Source organism: Musa acuminata, chromosome BXJ3-9, assembly GCF_036884655.1.
Source record: "Musa acuminata AAA Group cultivar baxijiao chromosome BXJ3-9, Cavendish_Baxijiao_AAA, whole genome shotgun sequence".
In the NCBI taxonomy this organism is placed as follows: Eukaryota; Viridiplantae; Streptophyta; class Magnoliopsida; order Zingiberales; family Musaceae; genus Musa; species Musa acuminata.
In genome coordinates this window covers 9,911,871-9,939,228 of record NC_088357.1, presented here as the reverse complement: position 1 = coordinate 9,939,228, position 27,358 = coordinate 9,911,871, and the positions used below count along the sequence as shown (strand labels likewise).

The 27,358-nt window shown below is 35.7% G+C and overlaps 2 protein-coding genes and 2 pseudogenes across 6 annotated transcripts; 3 read left to right on the top strand and 1 right to left on the bottom strand.

Moving 5' to 3' along the window:
* Positions 1-528: 528 nt before the first annotated feature.
* On the top strand, positions 529-5,351 carry LOC103997977 (uncharacterized; annotated as a pseudogene).
* A 4,899-nt stretch (positions 5,352-10,250) lies between these two features.
* On the top strand, positions 10,251-13,040 carry LOC135583619 (cyclin-D4-1-like). 2 transcript variants are annotated; one of them, XM_065167779.1, is made up of 7 exons: positions 10,251-10,887; positions 10,969-11,079; positions 11,307-11,393; positions 11,540-11,638; positions 11,725-11,926; positions 12,034-12,155; positions 12,283-13,040. In XM_065167779.1, exons 1-7 carry the CDS (start codon positions 10,579-10,581, stop codon positions 12,514-12,516), a joined length of 1,164 nt encoding a protein of 387 aa, XP_065023851.1. In that variant the 5' UTR covers positions 10,251-10,578; the 3' UTR covers positions 12,517-13,040. The 2 variants fall into 2 exon arrangements, with proteins under 2 accessions (XP_065023851.1, XP_065023852.1); XM_065167780.1 differs by lacking the exon at positions 10,969-11,079 and having other exon boundaries at positions 10,259-10,887.
* A 2,255-nt stretch (positions 13,041-15,295) lies between these two features.
* On the top strand, positions 15,296-18,812 carry LOC135648752 (GLABRA2 expression modulator-like). 4 transcript variants are annotated; one of them, XM_065166679.1, is made up of 5 exons: positions 15,296-15,648; positions 15,743-15,844; positions 17,467-17,517; positions 17,629-17,738; positions 18,366-18,812. In XM_065166679.1, the coding sequence occupies exons 1-5, from the start codon at positions 15,378-15,380 to the stop codon at positions 18,552-18,554; spliced, it is 723 nt and encodes a 240-aa protein (XP_065022751.1). In that variant the 5' UTR covers positions 15,296-15,377; the 3' UTR covers positions 18,555-18,812. The 4 variants fall into 4 exon arrangements, with proteins under 4 accessions (XP_065022751.1, XP_065022750.1, XP_065022752.1 ...); XM_065166678.1 differs by having other exon boundaries at positions 17,467-17,538; XM_065166680.1 differs by lacking the exon at positions 17,467-17,517 and having other exon boundaries at positions 15,297-15,648.
* Positions 18,813-19,298: 486 nt separating this feature from the next.
* On the bottom strand, positions 19,299-21,013 carry LOC135650049 (uncharacterized; annotated as a pseudogene).
* Between the last annotated feature and the right edge of the window lie 6,345 nt (positions 21,014-27,358).

Sequence of the window (27,358 nt, the reverse complement as noted above, 5' to 3'; positions counted from 1 at the left end):
ATTCGAATTAGGGACCAGGGTTTTGTTGCACGAGCTCATAGTTGCCAACGCAACAGGTCGGCCTACTGACGTCATCACGGAGCGAGCGGAACCTGTTGCCTGTTTCGGTGAACACAGGTGAGGCGAGCGGCACACGGTGATGGAGTAGGCTCTGTCTGCACGTGCTGAGGACGATCGAAAGGGCTCGCACAAGTGGGAGGTGGAGCCCGCTGGCCGCTGTCTTTGTCTTATTGCAGAAGAGAGATTTGAATCCTCGGTGGACGTTCGCCTACAGCGATACGTGGCAGGAGCCCATTGGTCAGTCGCAATCGTGAATGGATCACGTGGGGAGTTATATTTCGGGTCGGATCCTAACCGGTCCAACCCAAGTAAAAGATTCTTAAAATGAGAGATTATATATATATATATATATATATATATATATATATATATATATATATATATATATATATATATATAATTCACAATTGAATGGGTTTGATATAAAAAAATAATTTAAGAATGAAATTGCAAGAAGGATTCCTTTTACTTGCCGCAGAGCTTAAACAATTCTCGGAACTTCCCTGCCTCGCACCGAGCCGCCCCTGTTCTTGGCAGCAGTCGACTCAAAGAGCAAGCCGGAAGAGACATGTGGTGGGACGAAGAAGACGATCGAGAAGCCTATGCAGCTTTGGAGGAGGAAGAAGAAGAAGGACAAGACTTCTATTCTCCTTTCGGCTTCCTCTCGCTCCTATCCAGACCAAAGGTAAATAAATGCTCCAACCTGATGAGAGCAAAAAATTTCCTCTTCCTTGGTTTAGGGTTAAAGTCGTTACTGATGATCCGATCTTCGTATTCTTCTCTCTCCCTGATACAAGCTCCTCATCTTCGAACCCTGAGCCGTGATATCTGGATTTTGGCCCTTGCGTGTTCTCTTGTATGTTTCGAATTGGTTTGAAAATGAAAAAGAATGTGATTTTTCTTATATTTTCTTCAACTATTAAGGTTGGTCATGTTGATAAAGTGCAGCGCAATCAGAAATATGTTTTAAATGGGAACAGCTCTGTGATCTAGACCCGTAATCAGTAACTGACATCTGTGCATTACGTTGTAAATGTGCTTCATATGAATTTTATTGAACTTTATGCTATTGGAGATTGAGGTCTAATAATTTTATCTGATTAATTTGATCCTTAACTCTGAAACTCGAGGAAAAACATATGAAATGTTTTAAACGGGCAGTTTTGAATTAAGAGCAATATAGCTCGCTGTAGTTTTGGTAAAACTAATTCTTCTGTTTTCTGTGTTTTGCCATATATTTGAAAGAAACGTTACTTTTTTTTGTTTGAGGAACTAAGATCCATGACATTTCATATCAATTATCATGTCATTATTAGGATTACTACAAAATTCTGGAAGTTGATTATGATGCATGCCACTGAGGAGGCCATTCGGTCTAACTTCATACGTCTAGCATTGGTTAGTATTGATCTTCATATTTCCTTTTTCTTAAATGATTTAATGTATAATTAATTTAAATATCATCCACTGTAACTTTTGCTACCTAAACACAAACTAGCTAGTGACTGTATCATAAAACTTAGATGCCTTTTGTTGAATCTTTGACATGAAAATTTCTTAGACCAGCCTTCGATCTGATGTAACACCTCATATTTTTACATGGAGAATAAATTTTGTTGTCCTTGGTTTACATTCTGCAGAAATGGCATCCTGATAAGAAAAGGGAAAACAATGCTACTTCGAGATTCCAAGATATCAATGAGGCATACAAGGGTTGGTTTTCAACTGTTCATATTTTATATCTTTCATCACATGTGGATGATGCATTTCCTTTTGGCAAACTGTTGTGGAAGGAAGGCTTCTGTTACTTTAGATTATCACGTATTTAAATAATCTTGTATGTTTTCACATTTGATTCCTTTTCCATTTTTTTATGGCAATAATCAGCTTGTCTAGTTGTCTTGGAATAGAAAAGTTTGCAATCTGTTCGATACCACAAAGTAAAAAATGTGTTCCTTTGATTGGAAGAGTTTCTAATGAAAGCAATATTTATTTTCATTGTGAAAATGGATAAATATCAAGGCATGGATCTGCTCTATGTACCTTGACTGTCAATGCCAATTGCCGATCTTCAGCCATGTACTAACAACTGAAGAGGTTCTCCTGCCAGTTCATTCACCCATGCATCTCAATCATGGAATCTGTGATTATGTTGATTGCTTAATGCATTGTTTAGTTTCTTAGGATTTTCCCTGATTTTATTTAATCAGCTAGGTGAAAACTCCGCATCCGAGAAGTTATTTGAAGTTTTTGAACAATTTATTTCCTTCTGCTATAACATTTTGCAAATATCAATTAGAGCTTAGTCATCCTTTTGACTCCCATAGACTCCAGCAAACCACTTTAACTAGTTCTCTCTTCAATTGACCTATTTGATGTGCTTAAAGATTTTTTTTCGCCTGCCAGTATATAAGACCACAGGCTTCTCAGTTGACGAACTCTGCCATTGGCAAGAACTAATAGGATGTGAATAAAACTTATCAATGAGCCAGTCGGCTTGTAAGTTTGGCCAGAGTTTTAGCTTGAGCTTGTAATGAGTCATTGCAATTGCAGTACCTTCAAATGCAATTCTATAAATTAGGTTTCCTTAATTATGGAGTAAAAAGAGAAAGTAAGTCTTTTTTTATTTAATATTAATTGCGGACAATTGATCTACTGGTCTTCTACTCATTTGGGTTTGTATTCCACTTTTTGGATAATTGCAGTTGTTGACTTGTTTTCTTTTTAATCTCTGTTATACCATACATTGATGGGATACCGTTTTCTAGATTCTGTCATGCGTGCAACTCCAACGACACTTTAAATGCCAACGTGTTCAGTTTTAATTACTGTTCTCTTTTGTCTCACTCAAAATTGGTCATCTATATTCAGGTAATCTTTTACTGTTTCTTACCACATATTTTATTTTAACAGTTTTAAGTGATCCTAACAAGAGACGGCAGTATGACAGGAAAGGATTTCATGGTATCCAAGACTACAATGTCATAGTAAGCATATTTTTTACTTATCCTGTATAATCATTTAAGATGTCTAATAGATAGTAAAGCTTGTTTCTCTTAATTTTAAATTACTGAAGTTCCATAGTTAAACTGCATCTTGAGTTCTGACATTGACTGCATGTATCTGTAGGAAAGAACCTTGATGAGCAAAGGTTCACTTCTTCGGCTCAAGTTGGAATTCCATTTGCCTTACCATGTTGACAACTTGCATTCTGCAAGTTGTATGTATCAGTTTGGTTTAGTTTAAGTTTAGCAGTTTTGGTTGGGTGCCGTTATATCGATATGTTGTAGAACTTGCAAGTAATTTCAGCATGCAGTTTCCTTCTTGCTTTTGGCTACTTCAAATTTACCCATAGCATATGCTGAAGTAATTTAGAACTTTAATTTTAAAAATTTACGGTGGTTGGCTTTATTTGGGAGGAGTTGAGGAATGATGGTGGTTCTTTTTCAAGTTCCTTTTATTTTTGTAATGAAGATCTTGCATGAGCAAACTGTGGCTCTGGTTGAAGAAACACAAACGTGGTTGAATAAAGAAGTTACTTTGCTATTCTTCCCTTAAAATCTGTTTTCCTCTCTTGTAGTTCTTTACGTTATCATTCTTTTTTCCTGGATCAAACCATAGGCATTAAGATGATTGGAAATAGATATATGCTTCTCCCTGCTACTTTTTTAACTTACCTGGATCTGCTACAAAAGAACTGATGCTAAATGAAGGTTATTACCCAGGTAGGATACTTAGGTACCACATATACAAGGAGTCAAGCCCGAAACCTCTTCAAGATGGAAAGTGAATCAATGACTATGCAAAGGCCCAATTACTTGCTGAATGCAGGCCCAAATTATACAAACACAACTCTGATTGCTTTTGGACCTTAAACCCTTTTAATTTTCATTGGACCCGGTTGGTTAAAAATTTAAAGAATATTGTTTGTTCATGCTATTTTAGAAAAGTCTCGATCATTGCCCTGCACTCCATCCTTTCGATTTTAACCAGGCAGCCTGCGATTTCTGTAAATGGATATTATTGGCTGACATTCTTCATCATGCATCACTGTGTAACAAATTTGAACTCATTGTTACTGTCCCTTTTGTTGCAGTATTGTTTTATTTATATGACAACTTCATAGATGTCTTAACGTCCATGGAATTTGTTCCTATTAGGCCTATATACAGGTCTTTGATTTGTCCTATAAGTCAGGTATCCTTTGTAGATTATTATAGTGGTATAGTTCATATGGGACCCAAATTTTTCTAGGGATTGTTGACCAAATGGATTTTAGCTTATGATGTTTCTGGACCATCACTATCACCTTTCTGTGGGTTCTGGATGATATAGTTAGTTAGTTACAATCTCATGTGATTGATGGTTAAGATATGTAGCCTAACAATCATGTCTTCCTGTTGATTAATACTTATAAAAGAGCTCATCAAACTATGTTTATAGGTTCGAAGGTTAGTACTGAAGAATTCTGGCATGAGATTTACATATTGTGGATTTCTATGCCAATATGGGCGGATGGCTTGTGGCTAAGACTAACAAAAACTTGTTAAACAACTTTATAGAAGTACTTAAACAGATCTAACAAAAACTTGTTTATTGTCACAAGCATTGTGAGGAGAAAATATAGGCAGTTTACAAGTTTAGCACATATAAGTTACACTGTACGATCATGTGCTAGTGATACTAAGCTGCTGCTTAACAAGTTGACTTGAGAGTTCAATGAATTTTAGGCCAAAGCAATGAGTTCTACCTCCTATTTGAGAAAGACGTAATTGGTTTCTCTTCAACTTATAGATATCCTTATTGATGTTTTAAGCAAATGATAAGTTGACATCAAAAGGATAATATTGCTTGAAACATGACTTCAACTTCTTCTCACCTCAAGCACTTGTGACTTTCTATCATTATATTTTCAGAAGATTTTTTTAGTAATGTAAGCTATGAGATTGTATGTCGTGGCTCCTTTTAATTGACCATTATACTTGTTAACTTCAATTTCAGGAATTCCTTGATCGATACAAGGGTCTGATTTTGACATGCAATGGCCTCGGCATCGGATATCCAGTAAGTACTATGGTGAAATGGTGGCGCTCAGTGGATCGAGGTATCAGGCCCCTACAATCTGCATAAATATGGTGCATCTTTCAATGTTTTTGCAGAGGCAAGGACAAGTGAAAAAAGATGGCACTCAAAATTCTATGATCACTAGCTCTTTAAGTTTATAAAGCCTTGATTTGTTCTCTAGTGTTTTGGATGATGCGATCAATAACATTTATTTATTCAAATGCAAACTCTATGCATAGGAAAGTTATGAAGGTCCCCTAAAATCCATTGCATGCTTGATTTGGACCTTTTTTTTATATATATATTTATGCAGGGCATGTTCTTCATAGCACCCACGTTTTATAAAGGTTGAGAGTTTAAAGTGGTTTTTGGGAAGGGTAAAATACTTCATATTTCTCACATAAATCTTTTTTTTTAAAATAATCTTTCTAAATTTATTAGAGTGTTAAATCGACCAATATGAATTTTCTGATTGAATTTTTTAGTAGAGAGAAAAAGATATATTCCATCTTGATATTCATACTTTTATGATAGATGGTTCCCAATTATTTATCGTCGCATAACAAAAAATATTATTTGAGAGTATAGATGTCATGTGTTGAATTTGAGGACAAATATATTTCGTATCACAGAAAAAAAAAATCATAAAACACTCAAAATTATGGATGATTTATGAATTAAGAAAAAAACTTTAAGATGCACGGGATTAAGTCTTGATTTTAAAGATTTCTTTCATTCAAATAGAATTTTACATATTCAATTTTCCTGATTTCAAGAATCTAAAAGTGTACTTATGAAACTCTAATTTAACCCCCTATAATTCGCAGTAGCAGCAGCAGCAGCAGCAGCGGCAGCCTTAATGGCGAACACAACTTCCACAACCCTTCTCCTACATGCACTCACATGGAAACAGGGGGATAACATTTCTTCCCCTCTCTTGGAGTTGGGGTATGACAGTGCGTTGGCACCCACCACAAAGCCGGTGGTCGTCTCGCACACTGCCATGCATGGAGGTCTGTGTAGGAAAAGAGGGGGGGGAGAAACTAATGCTTTCCCCCCCCCCACCCCTTTCACTTGGCCCCGTGTGTGTGCCCGCGCGCATAAAGAAGACGCGCATCTCGCGGACGCCTCTGCACGCGGCACCCTTCTTTAATCATCCGCCACTGTCTTCGTTTTGACCACATCTTGACCGCTTAATTGCAGCCGTGACATGCCACCGTACGTATCTGACCACTGTGATCTACGGCTTCTGATTCATCTCGGATTGATGAAGAGCGTAGGGTTGGATGTGAATGGAATGGTAATATTCTTTTTGAGGTTTTTGCATACTATGATTTCAAATAGCTGTATTTGCATTTGTAAGTGTATAATCCATGTTTACTCCTTTCTTTCTTTTATCTTTTTCTTACATCCATACTGGATGTTATTATTATTATTAGATAAAAGATGAAGATAAACTTTGATCCAACTATTTTGCAATGGTCTAATAAAGTTTTTATTAGTACAATTAGTTAGCACATACAAAAATACATTATGTACTAAAGCTTAGTTTTCCTTTTAAGCTTATTAAGCAAATGAACCCTTTAAAGGTTATTATATATACATATATATATATATATATATATATATATATATATATATATATATATATATGGTGTATGACTAAGAGAAGTGTCAATGTCACCTTTGGGGTCTAATAATATGTGTAAAAAACATCACATCAAACTTATGAGAGGTCACATCATCCTCAAAGGTTCTATGATAAATTAATTGATTTATTATATTGAATATACTCGAAAGTTCTCATGCAAATGTAAACCAACAATGATGACCATTGTTTATATTCGATTAATTAAATAATTTATCGATTTTATTTTTTAAAAAATATAAAATATATAGGACAAATTCTCCTAAATAATCTTTATTCTTATTTGCTTTCGATTAGCACCCCTTTCTTATTTATTCTTGTAAAGTATCATTTTTTTTTAATTATATTTAGTATTTGACTTGTTATCACATGAACGTATTACTATCATCTTCATTTTTTTCAACATCTCTTATTCCTTCATCAAATCTTAACACCAGTAAAAACGAAGAGGAGAGACAAGAGCGATGACGATCAATGCGATAGAAAAAAATTAGATAAAGAGTAAAGAGATGATGATAGAGGAAGAGGGCTATAGAGAGGCTAGGGATAATTTCATCCTTTAGAAAATAAAGAATGTACTAGAAAAAAAAAAAAAAAATTTAACTAAAAAAATTTAAATAAGAGATTTTTTAAGTAATTTATCCAAATATATATAATTTGATAAAAGGTGCATTTAGGAACACATTTAACATATTGCCCAAGGCACATGAATTTTAAAAAAAAATTACATTTGGCCTTAATGCTGTATTGAGGATTTGTTGGACACTAATATAATTTTTTTAATTCTTAAAACATCCTATAATATTGTCTAAAATCATAACATTAATTTAGTGAGAAACTTATATGATTTATGTCTTATATAAAATAGAGCTTTATTTATTTATTTATTTAAAAAAAAATATTTTATATTTATCTTATATGATTATTTATTTATTATATATATAGATAATTTTAATTTTTCTGGGATTACATACATTCATCTATTTTATTTTATTTATTTACTTATTAGGTTAAATAAAAATATAAATTTATCTTAAATCAATATTAAAAATATTAAAGGGTAAATTTATTACATATATTCAAAGTGCCTTTGAAATATAATTTTACCAAGCAATACTCACGTCAATGTATACTTAAAATATAATTTTTATATATTATTTACCAAACATTCAAAATATTTTATGATAATACATTCACTCAAATTCGCTTTTATTTTATATTAAAAATATAAAAATACTTCAAATATATTCAGTAGGAATTTAATAAAATCAAATCTCAAGACCAAAGGAGAAACAAGAAAAACAAGGATGTGATGGGTATATTTGTTGTGATTGATTATACAGCAATCAACTCACATAATTTGTATGTTATAACAAATTATATATATATATATATATATATATATATAATTATTGCAATAGGAATCCCATATACATACATACATACATACATACATACATATTGTTGACAAATAACTAATGATTTGATAAAGAAGGAATTAATTTAGCTATTTAGGTTATCATCTACATTCACAAGACATCTGGTGAATTCATCAGTGTTTGTCCAAATAAACTTCACCACCGAATAATACTACCAAACGAGTGCTAAATTCATGTGCTTTTCTCTGCATGATCACTGATTTCGAACACCATTCGAAATGGTTCATGAGCATATCCTTATGCATCCATTTCATTCATCTTTTCCACTTCTTTCTCCAATGTTGCATGACACTATGACGGTCTACAGAAAACACTAGTGCAGCGTTTGCAAGACACATACATGCAAAGAGAGAGAGAGAGAGAATCATAGTTGTAGGTAGCAGCCAATGAAAGGTGGTCAAAGAGAAGGCATGATAAAGAGGAGGAAGGCAGTAGATGCATCTGTTTCTGCAACAGTACACACAGAGAGCTCGAATCTCAAACTGAGGCAAACAACAGCACCCAACAAATAGAACAGAAGTCTCAAGGAAGGCCAAGAAAGAAAGGGATCAGTCCACACTTCACACTACTCGTGCATGCTCTCTCTCTCTCTCTCTCTCTCTCTCTCACCCACAAGCCTGAGACCAAAAGCTTCCACAGCTGTGGATGGGATATATTAGCTTATAGAACTCTGTGTGCATGTGCCACCAGCATGGTTAAAGCCTTCCCCCCCCACCTGACTTGGCTGTAGCTTTAGGTCATAAAAAGAAGCATTGAAAGAAGAGAAAAAGGCACAAGGAAAGGAAGGAGGGACGACGTATATTGCAGCTGCAAATTTACGATCTCCATCAGATGAAGCACGATCACAAGTAGATGCTGCTCTCAGGCATTATTAATTCCACTTCTTTGATTTGACTGTCTTCCAGGTTGTTTCTCACTCTGACATGAGGTGATTCCTGCAAACCCTCACAGCTTAATGGTTCATGGAGCATTGAGTTCCCAAGCTGCATCTGAGAGGGCCACACTACAGTGAACTCTTGCGGTTCACGAGCTGCAAACATTTCTTATTCCCAGTTGCGGTACTATCATGAACACAGGTAGTATGGCCATCAAAACTGGTGCATTAATGGCTGGTCTGTGCTCACTGTAGACAGTATGTCTAATGCTGAGTAATGGATCAGCAGAGAAAGATGATAGATCTAACAGAAGACTGCATAAACTGCTTAAAGGATTAGATTAGCAAATGTGTACTAAAGTTTTTATTTTGTGACATATATTACACAATGATAAGCCAACTTATACTACACAACAAATACAACTTCCAGTTGAGGTTTATGGAAGGAAACTAATCATATGAATTCCCTAAGTATTATAAAATCTGTATGCCATCTATTCAGTTGATTCAATTGGAGGCATTAGGTGGAACAAATATATCATCTTCCAAACAGTTCTCATGACCAAATTGAAAATATAAAAATTCTCAAATAATTCTTTGGTTAAAATGAAAAGCAGTGAGGATAGGAAAAGTCCAATGTAGAAAAATCATGATATATTAACCTTTGAGAATGATAATTTTGTTGGTTTTAGAGTATTAGTAAGAAGAGTTTGGCAAATTAAGGTTGATTCACATCTAAGAAACTTTTACTTCCATGAAATCCTATCCTATCCTTGCCCTAAATTGTACCCTACCTCAATCCCATTGCTCATGAATCCAACACCAATCCTTTCTCATTGAATTCCTTCCACCTCTCATCAAATATGAGTAAAAGTGAAATTTGTCATTGAGAGTGAGTTGGCTTTTCTGGTCATTTCACTTCAAATCCTTGATTGAGAACCCTAGATGGTAATTGTAAAGATGGTCCTTTGAAAGTTAAGACCCCACCCTAATCATAATTTTGCATAGACATGAAACACAATATCTCTTTTCTAAATCATGTGATTGTACAACCACATCATACACTTAAATCTCCCTATCCCACCAATCAATTATAACTTCATCATTCTTTATCAATCATCACCCCAAGAAGTAGAGAACAAGAAGAGAGAGGAGGAAAAAAAAATTGTTTTTTTAATGCCATGTTGTTTATACCCCTTCTTATTGTCTATAATTCTGTCTGCCATTTGCTCTCCCTATGCCAACAGGTGCTGTGTCTCTCCCCTACAAAATCCCTGCTTTCCTCCCTATGCAACAGTTGCCCCCCATCCCCTCTTCTCCTCCTCCTCCTACTCCTCTCTCTTTGCTTCTCCTCTGAGGACTGCCAACGTTGAACTCCATGAAAAGGAGCCACCTTTGAAGGAGAAGCGGGGAGGAAGGAGAACAGGGGCTCTATTTCCACAAGAAAGATACCATCTTTCCCATATTCGAATCTGTGTCTCTATTCCCTAGCGATGGCTCCAAGCTTTGACTGTGCTGCCTCCATCCTCCTCTGCGCCGAGGACAACAGTAGCGTCCTGGGTTTTGACGATGATGTTGATGGGGAGGAGGATGGGCGTGGGTTTGGTTGGGTTTCTGGGGTGAAAAGTCCCCATTTTTACGGGGATTTCCTCGTGGACTTTCCCGTTCTCTCGGATGAGCGCTTGGGGTCGCTGGTTGAGCGAGAAACGGAATATATGCCGAGGGAGGACTATGCCGAGAGGCTGCGGTCCGGGGCTCTAGACTTGGCTATCAGGAGAGATGCCATCGATTGGATCTTGAAGGTGGGGTTATTTTTCTTTTTCTACCTGTTCTTAGTCAACTTCGGTGACTTTGTTGAATGAGACTCTTGTTTTTGGTACCAGCTTTCTAAGGTATTTGGGATTTCTGTGGCTTTTAGTCAACATAGCATTACCTTTCTGATATTGACATTTGGATCTTGGAATCTGCAATGTTGGCTTCTCAAACAAAACAGTGTACTTATCGAGCCTTTCTTCCTGATCTTTATGTTACTTTTGTCTCTCGTGTAGAATTCTTCAATGATTTGATTTGGAGAACGATTTCTTTTAATAGCCATCTACTTGTCACTTGATAATGTTGATGGATATTGTGCTACTCTATCTTGCAAAGTTTCCCATGTATTGATGCAAAATTTGGTCCACAACTCTTTTGTGATCAATGTGTCTTATGGTTTGTGGAACAGGTTCATGCCCATTACAGCTTCGGTCCGCTCAGTGCATATTTAGCAGTAAATTACTTGGATCGGTTCCTCTCTGGCTATGAGCTTCCTGTAAGAACTCTCACAATTGCCTGTAATCTGATCTTTGAGCACGCATTGCATGTACCCGGATCTGCAAAGTGTGGTTTTCAAGTTCAAGTTGATTCCTTTGTCTCGTGGGAAGGAATGATCTTAACTTGATTTAATACTATTTGCAGCAAGGAAAGGCTTGGATGACACAACTATTATCTGTGGCCTGCTTATCTTTGGCTGCGAAAATGGAGGAAACCGAAGTCCCTCTATCTCTGGACTTACAAGTGAGAAAAGCTTTGTAATTATAATTCCATGTCGTGTTCTTTGACCATATAGTTATTCTGAATCTGTGGTGCATTGCTTTCGCTAGGTAGGCGATGCAAAATATGTATTTGAAGCAAAGACTATACAAAGAATGGAGCTACTGGTGCTTAGCACCCTCAAATGGAGGATGCAAGCAGTGACTCCCTTCTCTTACGTAGATTTCTTCCTTCATAAGTTCAATGGTGGTAGTCCCCCAAGCAAGATATTGGTGTCTCGGTCCGTGGAACTCATCTTAAGCATGGCTAGAGGTATATAGATCATCTCATTGTTTAAGCTGTCATGTTCATCTTTCCTCAACCCTGTTAGACTTAGTTTGGTGGATTAAGTTGTATGACCAAGGGACAATGCCATTCAGGGACCGATTTGTTAGTATTCAGACCATCCGAAGTTGCTGCGGCCATTGCGCTGTCAGCTTTGAGGGAAACTCAGGTTGTAGAAGTCGAGAAGGCTTTGTCATGCTGTATCCATGTTGTGCAGGTGCATCCGATCCCAAGTGCTTGCTCTTCTTCATATTTGTGTGTTTCTTTGATTGGCTTCATGTTCCATTACCGACCGGTTGATGTTCTTGAAGTTCTTATCTGGTATTGGACTGTTGGTTTTGCAGGAAGGTGTCTTGAGGTGTTTTGAGGTGATCCAAGACTTGATGGCAGTGAGGTCTAGGCCACGCAAAATTGCTATTTCATCAGTTTCCTCTCTACCACAAAGCCCAATTGGGGTGTTGGATGCAGCATGCCTAAGCTATAACAGTGATGATACAACTGCTGGATCTCATGCAACATGTGGAGGTGATTCTCCAGCTAGTAAAAGGAGGAAATTAAGCAGCTCATCAATCTCATGAAGAAGACTTTGTGTGCGCTACTTACCTGCTTTGAAGACACTGGTACTTTCCAACAAGTAGTCTGGTTTATTAGTGGGGCATAGTGGTCATAATTTTGGCAAAACCAAAATGATAAAAAGATGAATGGAAAAGGAGGATCTAATAAAACTGGGCAGTCCAGTCCTTTACCGACGCCTTGGAAATGAATCAAGCAGCCACCAGTTTTGTCAAGTCAACAAAATTCCAGAGTCTGCAAAGATCAAAAGGAGCAAGGGAAGAAATTGAGAGAACTGAGGAGACCTGTGTCATGATCAAGATAGGGGGCAACTAGTTGTGAGTGTCTTTGTTGTTGTTGTTGTTGTTGTTGTTGTTGTTCTTTTTCTCCATTTTGTGAGAAACTAGTAGATAAATCCTTTGGGCGATCAAAAATTGCCACCCAAATTAAAAGAAAAAAAAAGAATAGAGTTGAAGAAAAGGAGGAAGTAGCTTTCCTTGAAAAGGTTTTATTTGTTGACATTTTTAAGTGAACTTTTTTTCTTATTGTACATCTTTTGTCTGCCATCCTATTGTTTGACTGCTTGTCTGCCTCAGACTCTGGACTTTGCTTCCCTCCATGATACAAAAGAGGAGTCAAGTATGATGAACCTTGGGAAGTGAACATATAAAACTTCATGTAGTGGTGATTCTAGTGTTTCTTATTGGAATTGGAGGTGCTCTTAGAAGATCCATCCTAAGATCTAATCCCTTACAGCCCATGGCATATTGCACCTATTAGATCTATTGTAATTAATGCCACAAGCTAATCTTAGCTTGTAATAACTGCAGATCCATTTTTCATATAGTTTCATACCTGAGTTATTTCACATTATAATGATGTGTTTGTACCATTTGATAATTGATTCCATCGAATCGGGCTGTGCCACTCGACAAAAATAAAATGTTGGGGTATTATCATATTAATGAAGCAGATCTCTCTTTATTTCTGTGTTTTGCAGTATCAGAACTGCAAGATTATCATAGTGGTGAAGCTGATTCTCTTTATGATGGGAGACCAAACTGATTTATGTTGTCAAACTTGTTTGCAAAATATGGACTTGAAAATTGAGGCCTGCTTAAAAGATTAGAAAGTTGGTGTTTTGATTGGTGAGGTTGCTAAACCTTCCTGTTTGGTGAAGGATTGTTTCTTTGATGTAGAAAAAGATGCTGCTGCAGTAATACTATTAGCAAAATTCAAACCAAAACTCCTTAATTCTGCTTGATGATGAAGTGAAGGCTTTCTTTTCCTTTCATTTTTTGTGATTAACATGAATGTAGCAATGTTTTATGAGTGGCAGAATGAAATGGAGGAAAGATGTGAAATGCATGTGAGACAAAAAGTGTCTAGTAGAAAATTCCCAGTGGCAAAATGAAGCAGAGGAATTTTACTGTGTTCATCACTTTGTGATTCAATAATGAGAGAGCAACAAAAATCTTTGTCAGACTACACCTCATCTTCTGCTTCAGCTCGAATCTGATGAGTGGGAATGAATCATTCATTCGCATCACACAAAACTGAAACCACATCCACAGAGTCAAGACCAACTGACGAAGCCTAGATCCATTGAATTCTCAAGGCAGGCTGGGGTTGGAATGCAATGTTTCAGAACAGAGGAAGAGAAAGAACAGCTGCAAATAGTTTCGACTGGGTGTCATGATGCGCGCAGCAAGGACAAGTGCCTGCTCTGGTTGGGATCACTGCTGCGCAGGTGCATGCAAAGGTGAAGAAGACAAGAAGGCCGTGAACTTTCGGAGAGCCAGTTAAGACAAGAGGCCAAAAGAAAGGTCAAACAGAATGATGAGACTTTGACTACGTGTGCAAGCGATGGCTGCAACCTGTGGGCTCTGGTTCATGTAGAAGGTACGTTGGATGGACCAGTTTCTTCCTAGCTGTGGGGAAGACAGCCATTCTTGCAGCTCACACACATGGCCATGGATTCTAACCACAGGCTCTGCACAGAAACCCATCGAGTTTCTGCCAAGAACATGGTCGTGTTATTAGTTTTGGGACTGTGTATTTTACTAATATTAATATACAACAAGGTGGCGAGAGGGATTTGTAGCCCGATGAACCCTAATTTGACTTGGATCTTTGGATCAGAAGAAGCTACCAGATCCAAGTCCAAGGATCCAGTGCTAAGTTGACCCAATACCTTCTTTCATATGGCTGGCTGTTCATAATGTTCCTCTGATAGTGTGTATCATCTCACTGGATCGAGCTAATGGTTGCAAGTCAACGCTTGACCTTCCCCCTATCCATAAGAAAGACGGTCGTAGCTGATTCTGTCATTGAGAAGAAAGAAATAGCCGAAGAAGATTCCAATTACAAACGGTCCAATCGCACCATAACTTATGACCCAATTCGAGCGATCGAGCTCCGATCCAAGCCAGACTCGAGTTCGCATTTATTGCAGTTTGACGGCGTCCGATCCGGTTGGCCCAAATTAATGCGTGGTGAGTTATGTCGTGTCACGACGCATTTCTCGCCCAGTATTAATTGTTGCTCCGTCCTTTATTTGTTTTCTTGGTTACACGTTGCTTCTACGTGCGTGTGGTTGGGATTCGCGAGTCTCAAGTGGGTCCCCTCGTTTCCTCCAGTAAAACAACAGGTGAGGTTGTGAGTGTCAGAAAAGCGTATTAAACGTATTTCTGTCGGTGCCCTGCGGATTTGAGCGTTCGATAGGCGGCAACTTCCCATGGCAACCCTAACGTGGTCCGCAGGAGCAGCAGACCGCATTCGTGGATACAACAGGGACGTCGCAAGCCGCGTCTCGAAGGAAGGAAGCGGACGTCGGGCGGTTGGGCGATCCCAATCCACGCGATAGAGGCAAACTGATGTGATCGGGATGGATCCGGCCGTTGATGATGCCGCCAAGCCTCGATCCGACGGTGGTGGAAGATCGCCCGACATCGGTCCTCCTCCGTCTCCGTCCGACTCCGTCCGATCTCTGCCGTCCGATCCTCCGCCGGTGGTGGAAAAGTCCGTCACTTGGAGCAGCGATCTGACGAGGGAGGCCCCTTCCTCCGCAGCCGGATACGGCCATGGCGGCGCCTCCCCGGTGCCGACCGTTCACCACCTCTACATCGCTTCCTCACCGACGGTTACCGACAACCAAAGTACTGTCTTTCTTCTCATTCTCGCCTTACTTTCCCTCTGTTGAATCTGAAAGCAATCGCAATTTCGATTGATTTCGGAGTTCGTGGTGATTAGATGCGTTGGAAACGGTCAAAAACGTGCTTAGCAGTTGGGGGAAGAAAGTCAGGGAGACGGCAAAGAAGGCCGAGGATCTGTCAAGAAACACATGGCAACACTGTAAGTAGTACCATCTTTAGAGGAATTCTCGCTTAAAAATTTTGTTTTTAGATGATATTTCCCAGTGTAGATTTTTGTGTCCTGAAGTTAGAGACTGTTACTCGATCGGTTGATCTTAGTAAGAACATTTAGGAAATGTTGGAGACCATGGAATGGATTTTGTTGATGTTTGCTCTTGGAGCTTCAGGGATTTGCATTAACCCGTACACGTGCATTAAGCTTTCTTGGTACTTCTGCCTATTTTCTCTCAACGAGAGCATAAACTAGATAAGAAGTATTATAAGAAAACTGAAGATGGAACTTTTGATAGAGTTTAATGAAGATTAGAGAAATAGTGATTGATGGAACTTAGATTCTTTGTTTACTTGAAGAGTCATGATTTCAGTGATGGAGTTCGATAAGTTTTTGCCTCTAGTTCGGGAAAAGGACTTATCTACGAAACGTTTTAATGTCAAACCCTGAATAAAATGTGATGATGGAATTTTCAATGAAAATTATCTTCCTACAAATATTGCAGTCTGTTTCCACTATGTCAACCGCAATGCATATAAACAGTCTCAGATTGTTGGACAATTAGGCTGCTAGTTTTCCTGTCACCTATATACAAAATTCATGTGCTTGGCAATAAATTCAGTTATGGTGTCTTCTCAGGAAATTATTGATTGAACTCCATGTTAAGGGCAAATTAAGATAGTTGGTGAGAGGTTCAACTTTGACAAGGTCATTGTTAACCTTCTTGTTGCCTGACAATAGCCATAAGTGTGTGGTAGTGGCTTCATGAAAGGGCATTGACCTCCATGGTTAGATGGTTAAGAGTCTGAGAAGGGACTTGTGTAGGAATGAAATGATGAATTGTGCAAGATCTTGATGTGGTAAAACAATCACTTTTTGTGGGCCTCGATATTATGTAATATGTACCATCCATTAGTTACTAATCTCATTAATGGCATATTTTTATTTTCCATGAAACAACTAAAAGGAAGCTCTGATATGTCCATGCATACTGAAATGATAATCCTATGAATTTGGATGTGTATTGGAAGAATAAAAAACAAGAAGGGCTGCAATTTTTTTTTCCTGTTTGAGGTAAGTGCTTTAGCTAGTTAGAGTTCCCATTACAGATTGTGCTAGTTAAGGAATTCAGTTTCTGGTCATTAGCTCATAAGAAATATTTCTCAATTTGATTCTTCTCAACTGTTTTAAATTATTAAGTTATTTCAGTAGTTTGTGAGTTTGTGTAAATGTTTACTGTATCACTATATACATATTATAATATATATATATATATATATATAAAATATGTATATAGTGATACAGTAAAAGTTTACACAAACTCACAAACTACTGAAAAATAACTTAATAATTTGGTCACAGGGTCACATGTGACTAACATATGGTTTGTGGTGGTCATATTAATAAGGTGGAGAAGGAACTATACTACTATAACATGTTCAATCTTGTATTGACTAACTACTATTTTGTTCATCAAGTGCCCCCTTTATCGAATTGTAGGGTTCATCGTTTGCAGACACATTCTTTCTTTAAGGGATTAATCTTCTATAATGTGATTGAATTTATATCTATTTCTTATTAGCAATTAGTCATATTCTTTCACTATTCAGTGAAAACAAGCCCTAGCTTTACCGATGCCGCTATGGGTAGAATTGCTCAAGGTACCAAAGTTATAGCAGAAGGTGGTTATGAGAAGATTTTTCGGCAAACTTTTGATTCATTTCCTGATGAGCAACTGAGAAACTCTTATGCCTGCTATCTGTCAACATCAGCTGGTCCTATTATGGGAATTCTGTACCTCTCTTCTGCAAAACTTGCATTTTGTGGTGATAACCCTCTTCCTTATAAAGTTGGAGATCGAACTGAGTGGAGCTATTATAAGGTATGCAATTCATTCACCAGAATGTACGATAATCTTTTCATTAATTGTGTAAGAAATTATCAAGCTAATGTGCAAATGCATGACTACATGGATACTTGTTCAATTAATATGTTGGTGCATGCATATATGAAGAATACTTACCCACTTGTTGGAGCTTAAAGTTTGAAGTAATAAACATTCACTAACATGCAATACAATAAAGTCTCCTCGGGTCCAATCTCTTTGTTTGGCTCATGTATAAATGGTTAAACACATTATTGCAATATGTTCTTTGGTTATCCATTTTAATGTATATATGATACTTAGGAATGAAGGCTGGTATGTTGCTCATTCACTTAAATGTTCATTTACCTGATATATTGTAAAATGGAGAAATCTAGCGTAAATTGTATGCATAGTGATTCCTTTGCAAAGGACATATAAGATCTCTAATTTGTGCTACTTCTACTGAAGCTGATGAAATTTTGGATGGACTAGTTTGACATTGAGTATATGAAAATTTTGAATGATTAGATTGGCATCCAGTGGTCTAACCCGTTCACCCATTAAACTGGTGACCTAGTGTTGCTTTTGAAGTTTACTGTGGTCGGAAATTTCTAAAACTCCTGTAATTTCCTTACATGGCAGGTTGTTATACCCTTGCATCAGCTGAGAGCAGCTAATCCTTCAATAAACAGTGCAAATTCTGCAGAAAAATACATTCAGATCGTCTCAGCTGACAATCATGAGTTTTGGTTCATGGGATTTCTTAGTTACGACACCGCTGTGACGCATCTGCAGGAAGTTTTGCATGATATAAACAAATCACAATCATAATGATGGCTTCGAGATCCTAGTTTTCGTTCTTATGCTTTCCGACAACAATGCTGAGCTTCATAGGAATTGTGTTTATCCATGTCTGTTGATCTTCCAGCTCTTGTATCTACTGAGGCAGTTGACTTGGATTATACTTTGCATATTAAAATGGGTGGTATAAGTGTTTGATTACCCTCGTATGGATCTACGCTGTTGTTTCAATTGGATTTTGGAATAATCTTTATATCTATGTATTGCTTTAGTGAATGACAATTTAAACACAGCCTATGAATTGTCACACGGTGATTAGGCCCAAAGCCACATGAATCCGAGCAATTCTTGTGTCGGTAACAAAAGGTGGAAGACACACAAGGATCTAAGCCCGAAAGAGTCAATGATATATATATCTCAGGTTTGACTTATGTTAGAGTCAATTGTATTGCAGATATTTCAGTTGGCTTGGAATAACCATAATAATTGGAAATACATTCTTTTACAGGGAAAAGGATGTGGAAAAGGAAATATATCGGATTCATTTCACGAGAACGAACACAGAAATTGAAGACTGAAAGCAGAAGAGGAAAAAAAAAGGAGCAGAAAAGAAGAAGAAGAAGAAGAAGAAGAAGAAAGAAATCCAATTCCCCAAAAGTAATCTAAAATCCCTATATAGTAACATCCCACTGTTACTGCCATTATTTCCTTACCCTATCCGTCTCTCTCGATTACAGTTGGTGTTGAATCGAGGAACTCCTAACACAACCTGGGTTAACTACAGGGACAGGGAGTCGATCCGACCTCCGGGCTTCTGCCGCCGTAGGATGCCTCCTTCAACTTGTGCTCCTTCGCCTCAGCCAGAACTTTAGCGGCCCAGCCGGCGAAGTAGACCTCATCGTGCCCAATCTGTCTGTTCTTGTACAAGGGGATGCAGGGGGTCTTATCGGTACTCTCGCATTCCTCGCCTTGGGGATCCCACCACGATCCCTTGTGCCGCATCCCGGCCCCGTCGGCCATCCAACGGAAGACGTACTGCCCCGCTCCGGCGCGTTCCCGCCACCCCCTGGGGTAGAACTCCATGATGCTGCTGTTCCTGTCCATCAGAAACAAGTTCGCCAGCTGCGCTCCGTGGGGAGAAGCCACGACGTCCGTCTCGCTCATCAGCTTCACCTGCATCGGTGATCACACAACTCTGTGATGCATTTGGAGATCGGAAGGAGGAAAGGAAAACTCTGTTTGATTACCTGATCGCAGAACGTCATTTTGTTGCTCCATGCGACCTTGACGGTGCACCCATCCACCTTCTCGCACTCCCTCTCGAAGATACGGATCACCGCCGACTCATTCTTGAACGACCTCGACCCCGGTCGAAGCAGTAGCGTCATGCGAACGGCGGCCTTGGAACCCACGGCTTCTGCCGTGACGCCGCAGCGAGATCTGGCCCTGCACCGCATCATGTCGTACACCTGGCGCTTCCTCGTCTTCTTCATCGCCCCCTCGTATCTGAACACCGCCGCCTGCTCGAAACAGGACGGTCTGTCGCCGTACTCCTTGAAGTCCTCGATCCTCACCTCCGATCGCCGCCTCCGCCACGGCCTGCACCCATCCGCCCATTCGAGTCCTGAGCTCGCCCCGGTGGAACAGCACCCAGCGGTCGGGAGCCGCGCACTGCTTCCGCTGGTACCACGACACGAATGGCGTGATGGCCGAGATCCCATGCCACAGGTTGCCGTGATCGTAGTAGGTGTCGGAGACGAACGTTAGTCCGGGAAGGAGCGTGGCGTCGCGTGGGAGTGCCTCGCGCCATGCTAATGCATACGAGTTCTTGGCTCCATCGGAAACGTCGCGGGCCGAGAGGCATAGCAGCCGCCCGTTTGACGCCTGCGACGGGAAGTAAAGGTGCCGGGCGTCGTCGTCGGCCTCGAATGTATCATTCATGGAGCTCATGAACCAAGTGCGGCCTGATCTCGGATTCTCGGAGACCCTTACATCCTTGAGTGGGAGGAAGGTGACCAAGTCGCGGAGTATGGAACGAGTGCGGTTGAGCTCCGCCGTGGCATCATGACATGGGGACTCGTCCATGTGCAACTGGAAGAAAGGCCAGGAGAAGGAAGAGGAGGAAAGGGAGGACTTGAGGGTTTCGATCTGGAGGAGGAAGAGGAGGAGGAGGAGGAGGGTGATGAAGGTGATGGCGAGGAAGCATACGTAGCGGTTGGTGGAGTGAGCAGGGAAGGAGGAGGTTCTCTGGGTGGAGGAGGACTTGGTGTTGACGGGGACCATGGCGGAGGGGGAGACGCAGAGGTGGAGAGAGCAGCTAACTTATATGGCATGAGGAGCGGTGCAGTGATGGTCAAAAGGTCAAAGGTTTTTTTGGCTACTAATACAATGGAGCATGAGAGACTTGTATGTGTTAAGCTTATGTAAAAAGGGATTTAATATCTTCTTACTATATAAAGGGGATTTTATATCGCTATTCCATAAGAACTTAGGTGCGTTTGGAAGGAAATGTGGCACAATGCACATTTAAGTGAATCAATGTTGATTTATTTATTTTAATCATATTTGACCTGAATGTTACTTTGAAAATATTCAAATGCTAAGGTAGGATAGTATTAGCACATAATCCTTGTAAAATATTAATATAATTTTTTACATTTGAAAATTATCATATGATTTTATCTAAAATTATAAGATTTAGTGAGAAACCAATGTAATTTATATTTTATATAAGATAAAATTTTATGCATTTATTTTTAAAAATTATTTTTATTTTATTTATTATATATTGGGGCCATATAATTTTTTTAGGGTTAATGTTCATTTTAGCGCATATGATTTTGATCATGAACCACTTATGCGCTTCTGATTTACTCGTGTATAAAATAATCTATACATTTTGAAAAATGTAACATATAAACTCCTCACTTTAAGTTTGAATTAATAGACGTTACAGTCTATTGTATGTTGATTCACGTTAAATCATTAATTATAATAATACGTATAATTTAAGTTTAAAAAAGAATTAAGATCTATTTTGTCCCTTATAGTTTTAACTATTGACCACTTAAGTCTTTATGGTTTATTCGTGTCTAAAATAACCTTTATATTTTTAAAAACATGGCATATAAACCCCTCTATCAAGTCTAAGTTAATAAATATTAAAGTCTGCTATGTTGACTCATAATAAATTAATAATATAATAATATATATAATTTAAGTTTAAAAAATGATTAAGGTCTATCTTGTCAAGGAAGAGGAAGCAACGAAGACCATATCGACGGATGAAGACGGAGATGCAGAGGTAAAAGAGGTTGGAGGCGGAGGTGAGGGAGAGCTAAACCATCACGTTGTAGGCGTGGAAGCACAGGAGAGGACAAAGTGGGAGGCGATCGAGACAAAGATGCCTAGGAGTAGGAAGAGGGACCAAGAGATCACTACGTGCATAGTGTCGGACTAATCGACGCACATTCATCTAATGTAGGACTAGAAGCTCTTGAGCTCGTCATTACCATGGGGGTACAACGTCCTACTATGTAGCAACAGCTTAGTGCTACTATTGGTGGTCGCTTCCGTAGTGATGCCTCCTCCCGTCATTGATGGTGATATCAATTTTTTTAATCTTAAATTATATGTGTTATTATATTAATGATTTATTGTGAGTTAGCATACTACGTAAGCATACTCTATTAACTCTAACTTGATTGGAGGGACTTATATATTACGTTTTTAAAAATATAATGAGTATTTTAGACATAAATAAATCATAAGAGCTTAAGTGATGCATGACCAAAATCATAGGGCTAAAATAGACCTTAATCTTTTTTAAATTTAACATATTATATAAGCAAATCAGACTATAACATTTGTTAATTGAAACTTGATGAAAGGGACTTATATGCTATGTTTTTTAAAATATAGATATTATTTTAGATATGAGTAAACCATAAGGACCTAAGTGGCCAATGACTAAAATCACAAGAACTAAAATAAACCTTAACATAAGATTTTATTTATTTATTTTTATTAATTTAAAATAAAAATATGCATTCACTTTTGAATAAACAATAAAAATTTTAGAGGGTAAATTTATCACGTAATATTCAATGAAGTATTGAAATATGTTTTTATCATTCAACACTTACGTCAATATATATTTATAATATAATTTTCATCAATTACTTACCACTCAAACTCTTTTCTCCGGCTACGATACAAATGCATTCTCAAATGCAACCTTAACATCCCTTGATTTGATATATATCCTATAGTTTATAAAAATTATTAATTATTTTTGACCTTATAAATAAGGTTAAGATAGATATACCTAACAAGCATAACTGAGTTATATATAAAGTTTCTCATTTATACCCATTTTTATGGTAAACCAACTCAATAACTATAGAATTAGACATTGGTTTTGCTTCATATATTTACAAATCATATCCTCATATCTATTATCATTAATGGATCCAATCACACTCAAAATATTTATTTGATGCTGTATGGCTGGTGATATTAAATTGACGCTTAACTACCATTTGGAATCGAGGATTCATAATAACGACTATAAGATTATTAATTTAATTATATTTATTAATATATAATTTTGGTTGTATTGATATAGCAAACTATATTTAAGGAATCGAAGATTTGGGTAATCAACAACTAAGACAAAAAAGCGCATTGCACTTTCACAGATGGAGAGATAAAAGAAGTGAAGAAGACAACCATTTGGGAAAAGCCTGTCATGTTGTGTTTAATTAAGCATGAAATATAGCATCTACCATGCACTTGTGTAAGTTCATGTGATAGTGGAATCGGATCTGAGATTAATTGTTTATGGTGTTAATAATATCCAGATTATTTGACCAAACAAGTCACACTCTAATCTCGACGTAAGAACAATTAGGGATAAAAACTAAGTCAACTTAGGGATTAGAATCGTACAGTATTTGGGATAGATTGGTCAAAATCAAAATTGACCAATCTATCCCAAATTGATTTTTGAACTAATTTTGACCTTAATTCTTGCCCAAATCAACTTTTTTTTATTAGAAGCTCAATTTCTACTTTTAGTTCTACTAGGTTTTGATTCCAAATTAAATTTTTGATTGGTCATGGCTAATTTTAACTTGGTAAACTCTAATTAGTTAATTAATTTGACCGATTTACTAGGCTGATTGTTGGATCCAATTTAGGTAGTTCAACTCTATACTACCTAATTTATTTTAACTCAATTTTGAGATATAATATTAAATAGGATTGATTAGTTCATTTGGTCCTTTATAAAAGTCTTAGAAAAATGGTTTCTTTTATAATTTTCTCATATAATATATAAGTAAAATTTTTATTACTTATTATTCTTAAATTTTAATCATTATTTATGGATATTTGTATAGTTATTCAGATGCATGTATTCTGAAATTATGAACATGACTTTTATTTTATCATGATTATTATTATCATATGAGTTTTGTCAGATAGATTAAAGTGCATGTTCAATAAATATTTTGATTATTTTTTAAATAATTTCTACATAATTAGATTTTTAAAATAGTAAATATTATTTGTAACTTATATCATTAAGTTTTATCACCAAAGTTTCTTCGGAGGATAGACTTATAGGATATAAATTATAATAAATATTTTTTACTTATAAAATATTTAAAATATATTTTATATCATTGTATCAATTATGTAGCCATTAAAGTAGTTTGGACTAATAAATTTATATAATTATATTAAAGATTAATCTTAAATGATATTAAAAAATAATATTCATAATGTCATTAATAATTTAGAGATTTAGATAATTCGAAGGATCGACTTTCAATAATTATATGATGGAATAAGATAATACTATTTTAGATATCATTATAGTTTAGGGTTATATACCTAAATGTAATAATATTATTCCATTAAGATGGTATTAGTCTTCCGTAATGGTAAAATTTTGTGTGAACACTAGATTTATTAATATTTCATCCAAATATGAAATAGAGATGATGTTAATAATTTAACATTTACTAAGAATTTCAAAATAATAATAATATATTATTTTGTTATAGTGGTATTTTTTTTCATTACATTCTTATGCTTTTAGTATCTTTATATGTTTTTTATTAAATTATTATATATAATTTAAGCATATATAATCTATATTGAGAGTTACATATTAATATTATTTGTTAAAAAAATTACAGACTTAACTACTAAAAGTTTAGTGAGATGAATAATTAAAACAAATGATTAAACAATATAATAGGCTTAATTTTTATGATAATTATTAATAATATTTAAATTTTATTATAATATATAAGTAGTATATTGGAATATCTAAATATTGATTTAAAATAGTTGATAAGTCATTAACTAACACTTTAATAATAGAATTGACTACATTATTACTAATCGAGGAATTTTATGATATATTCTTTTTATGATGGATAAAGTTATAAAACTTAAAGATATTGGGCATGAATATGAATTAATCTTGCATATGTAATTTATTCTTAATTCTATTTTCATTGTTTGTTTAGCTCATTTAAGATTCACTATCTTACAAATAAAGAATAAGTAAAATTTAAATGAACTGAATAATATATGTGTTTATTAATAACAAAAAGTTAAATCATATTTTATCAAAGAAATCACTTGATTTATAAATATTATACAAACTCATAAAAGAAAATTGTTATCTCTATGGTAAAAATATAAAAATAATTATAAAGTTTGGTTTGAAAAGAAAAGAAATATAAATTGACATTTCAAACATTATGGAAATTCCATTTTGATAATTGATGGATTGATTCTGATAATCAACTTATATTATCAATAATATGCAAAAATTATTTGAACTCAAAAATCAAATGACTATTGACATCTCATGTAAGTAAGGTCTTACGGTACATTAGATTATTGACATCTCATGCAATGTGTAGAGAAATATTTTATCAATAATGTGTAGAAAATATTTAATTCATGTAAGGTCTCGATCGTTGGCATCTTAAGGTATACATGATACATTGAGACATAGTTAGATATACAGGTTAAATTATCAAATTCAATAAGGATAATAAATTTTATAATAGATATGATGAATTTGATCATAATTTTGGTTCTCTAACTAGATTATTAAGTAATGCATTTATACTTAATATATCTTATCAAACGCGTCACTACAAGATTATTGAAAAATAAAATCGTACTTTTGTTCCGAGGATAATCATATATATCTCAAATAAGATTTTTAATCAGATAGTTCGATCGACTCCTTTTTGAGTTATGGACTAATAAAAAACCTACTTTGAGACATTTACATATTAAGGATTGATCTCGAAAGATCATATATAAGATATGATAATCTTTCTCATTTAATGGTTTGACATTTTTTTGAAGAGCCTAACATAGCTCCAAAATAAATCCTAGTATCACACACAGAAAAACTAGTCCACTAATAGTTCATTTTGGGAAGTGTCTGCTAACTCAAGCTAGTAATTGACTTATAATGAAGTTAGCTGGCATATCATTTATCGCCCTTCAATCTAATAAGATAGATTCATCATCCTATTGAATTCGAATTATTGATCCAAAATATTTGAATTCAAGTACATGTATTATTATAAGTCAATTCAAATTCTTATTCATAAAAAATGTTATCATTATTATATGAAGATTTATAATCTTGTGTGGTCCAAAAAATAAGAAAAAAAAGACAATCGACTATTTTTATGGAATCAAGATATATAGATATTATATACTATACAACAATCAAGCCAAATATTAAACCTGAATGAAGTGACTTTGATTAATGAATATAAAAAATTAAAAAATTATGACAAATTCTAAGACATCATCGAATCTAACCTTTTTTTTTTTTTATAATTAGTTGTCATACTACGTTAGAATTTTGTTAAAAAAAATGTCACGATGAGTAATTTGTATGGACGTAACGAAAACTCATGCCGAAAATTTTATCTCGATTTTGAGGAGCCAAGACTTTAATTGAACTTAAATTCACAGCAATTCAATATCTTAAGGTAAAAATTTATCAAATTAATTAAGTTGATTCCGTAGTGTGGAGAGACAGCTTAGAAGGAAACTCTTTTTTTTTCACGTATAATTAGCATTATGCATTCTTTGGCTTAAGAAGTTCGCACTTCAAATAATATTTCTTAATGTGATCAATGCATCACAAAAAATGATGGAATAAAAAATCATTGAAGAAAAAGGAGAACACACAAAGATCAAAAAATAGCTAAAACACAATATAGAATATTTAGAAGACCAATCAAACTAAACCCCAAAGAAGAATAAATTTCGATTGTATTCGATAATATATTTATATTTTTAATGTGAAGTTGAAGAAAAATATTTGAATAGATGTACGGCTGTAGAATGCTTTGAATACTTGATAAGCAATAGATGGAAATTATCTTTTAAATATATATTGACGTAAATGTTGTTTGATAAAATTATATTTCAAAAGCCCATTGAATATTTTATGATAAATTTACCTTGCTAATATTTTTAATATTTAATCAAAGGTGAATACATATTTTTATTTAAATTAATGAGTAAATAAATAAATGTATGCAATCTTATAAGAAATTTTCTCTAGCTCAAATATATAATAAATAAATAAATAAATAAATAATTACATAAATAAATATAAAATAATATGTAAAAATAAATAAATAAAAATTTATCTTATATTGATTTCTAATTAATTTATTTTGAATTTTAGATAAAGTCATAAGATACTCTAAAAAATTGAGATAATATCAGCATTTGAATATTTTCAACAAATATGATTTTAATAAAATTAATTA

What these genes read in the sequence shown, in the direction of transcription:
- LOC135583619 (XM_065167779.1), top strand. Translation starts at nt 10,579, where the DNA reads ATGGCTCCAAGCTTTGACTGTGCTGCCTCCATCCTCCTCTGCGCCGAG. An exon ending in CCATCGATTGGATCTTGAAG is followed by an intron (nt 10,888 to 10,968) that starts GTGGGGTTATTT and finishes TTTTGGTACCAG; the next exon opens with CTTTCTAAGGTATTTGGGAT. An exon ending in GGCTTCTCAAACAAAACAGT is followed by an intron (nt 11,080 to 11,306) that starts GTACTTATCGAG and finishes TTTGTGGAACAG; the next exon opens with GTTCATGCCCATTACAGCTT.
- LOC135648752 (XM_065166677.1), top strand. Translation starts at nt 15,378, where the DNA reads ATGGATCCGGCCGTTGATGATGCCGCCAAGCCTCGATCCGACGGTGGT. An exon ending in AAGAAACACATGGCAACACT is followed by an intron (nt 15,845 to 17,466) that starts GTAAGTAGTACC and finishes TTCACTATTCAG; the next exon opens with TGAAAACAAGCCCTAGCTTT. An exon ending in CTGAGTGGAGCTATTATAAG is followed by an intron (nt 17,739 to 18,365) that starts GTATGCAATTCA and finishes CTTACATGGCAG; the next exon opens with GTTGTTATACCCTTGCATCA.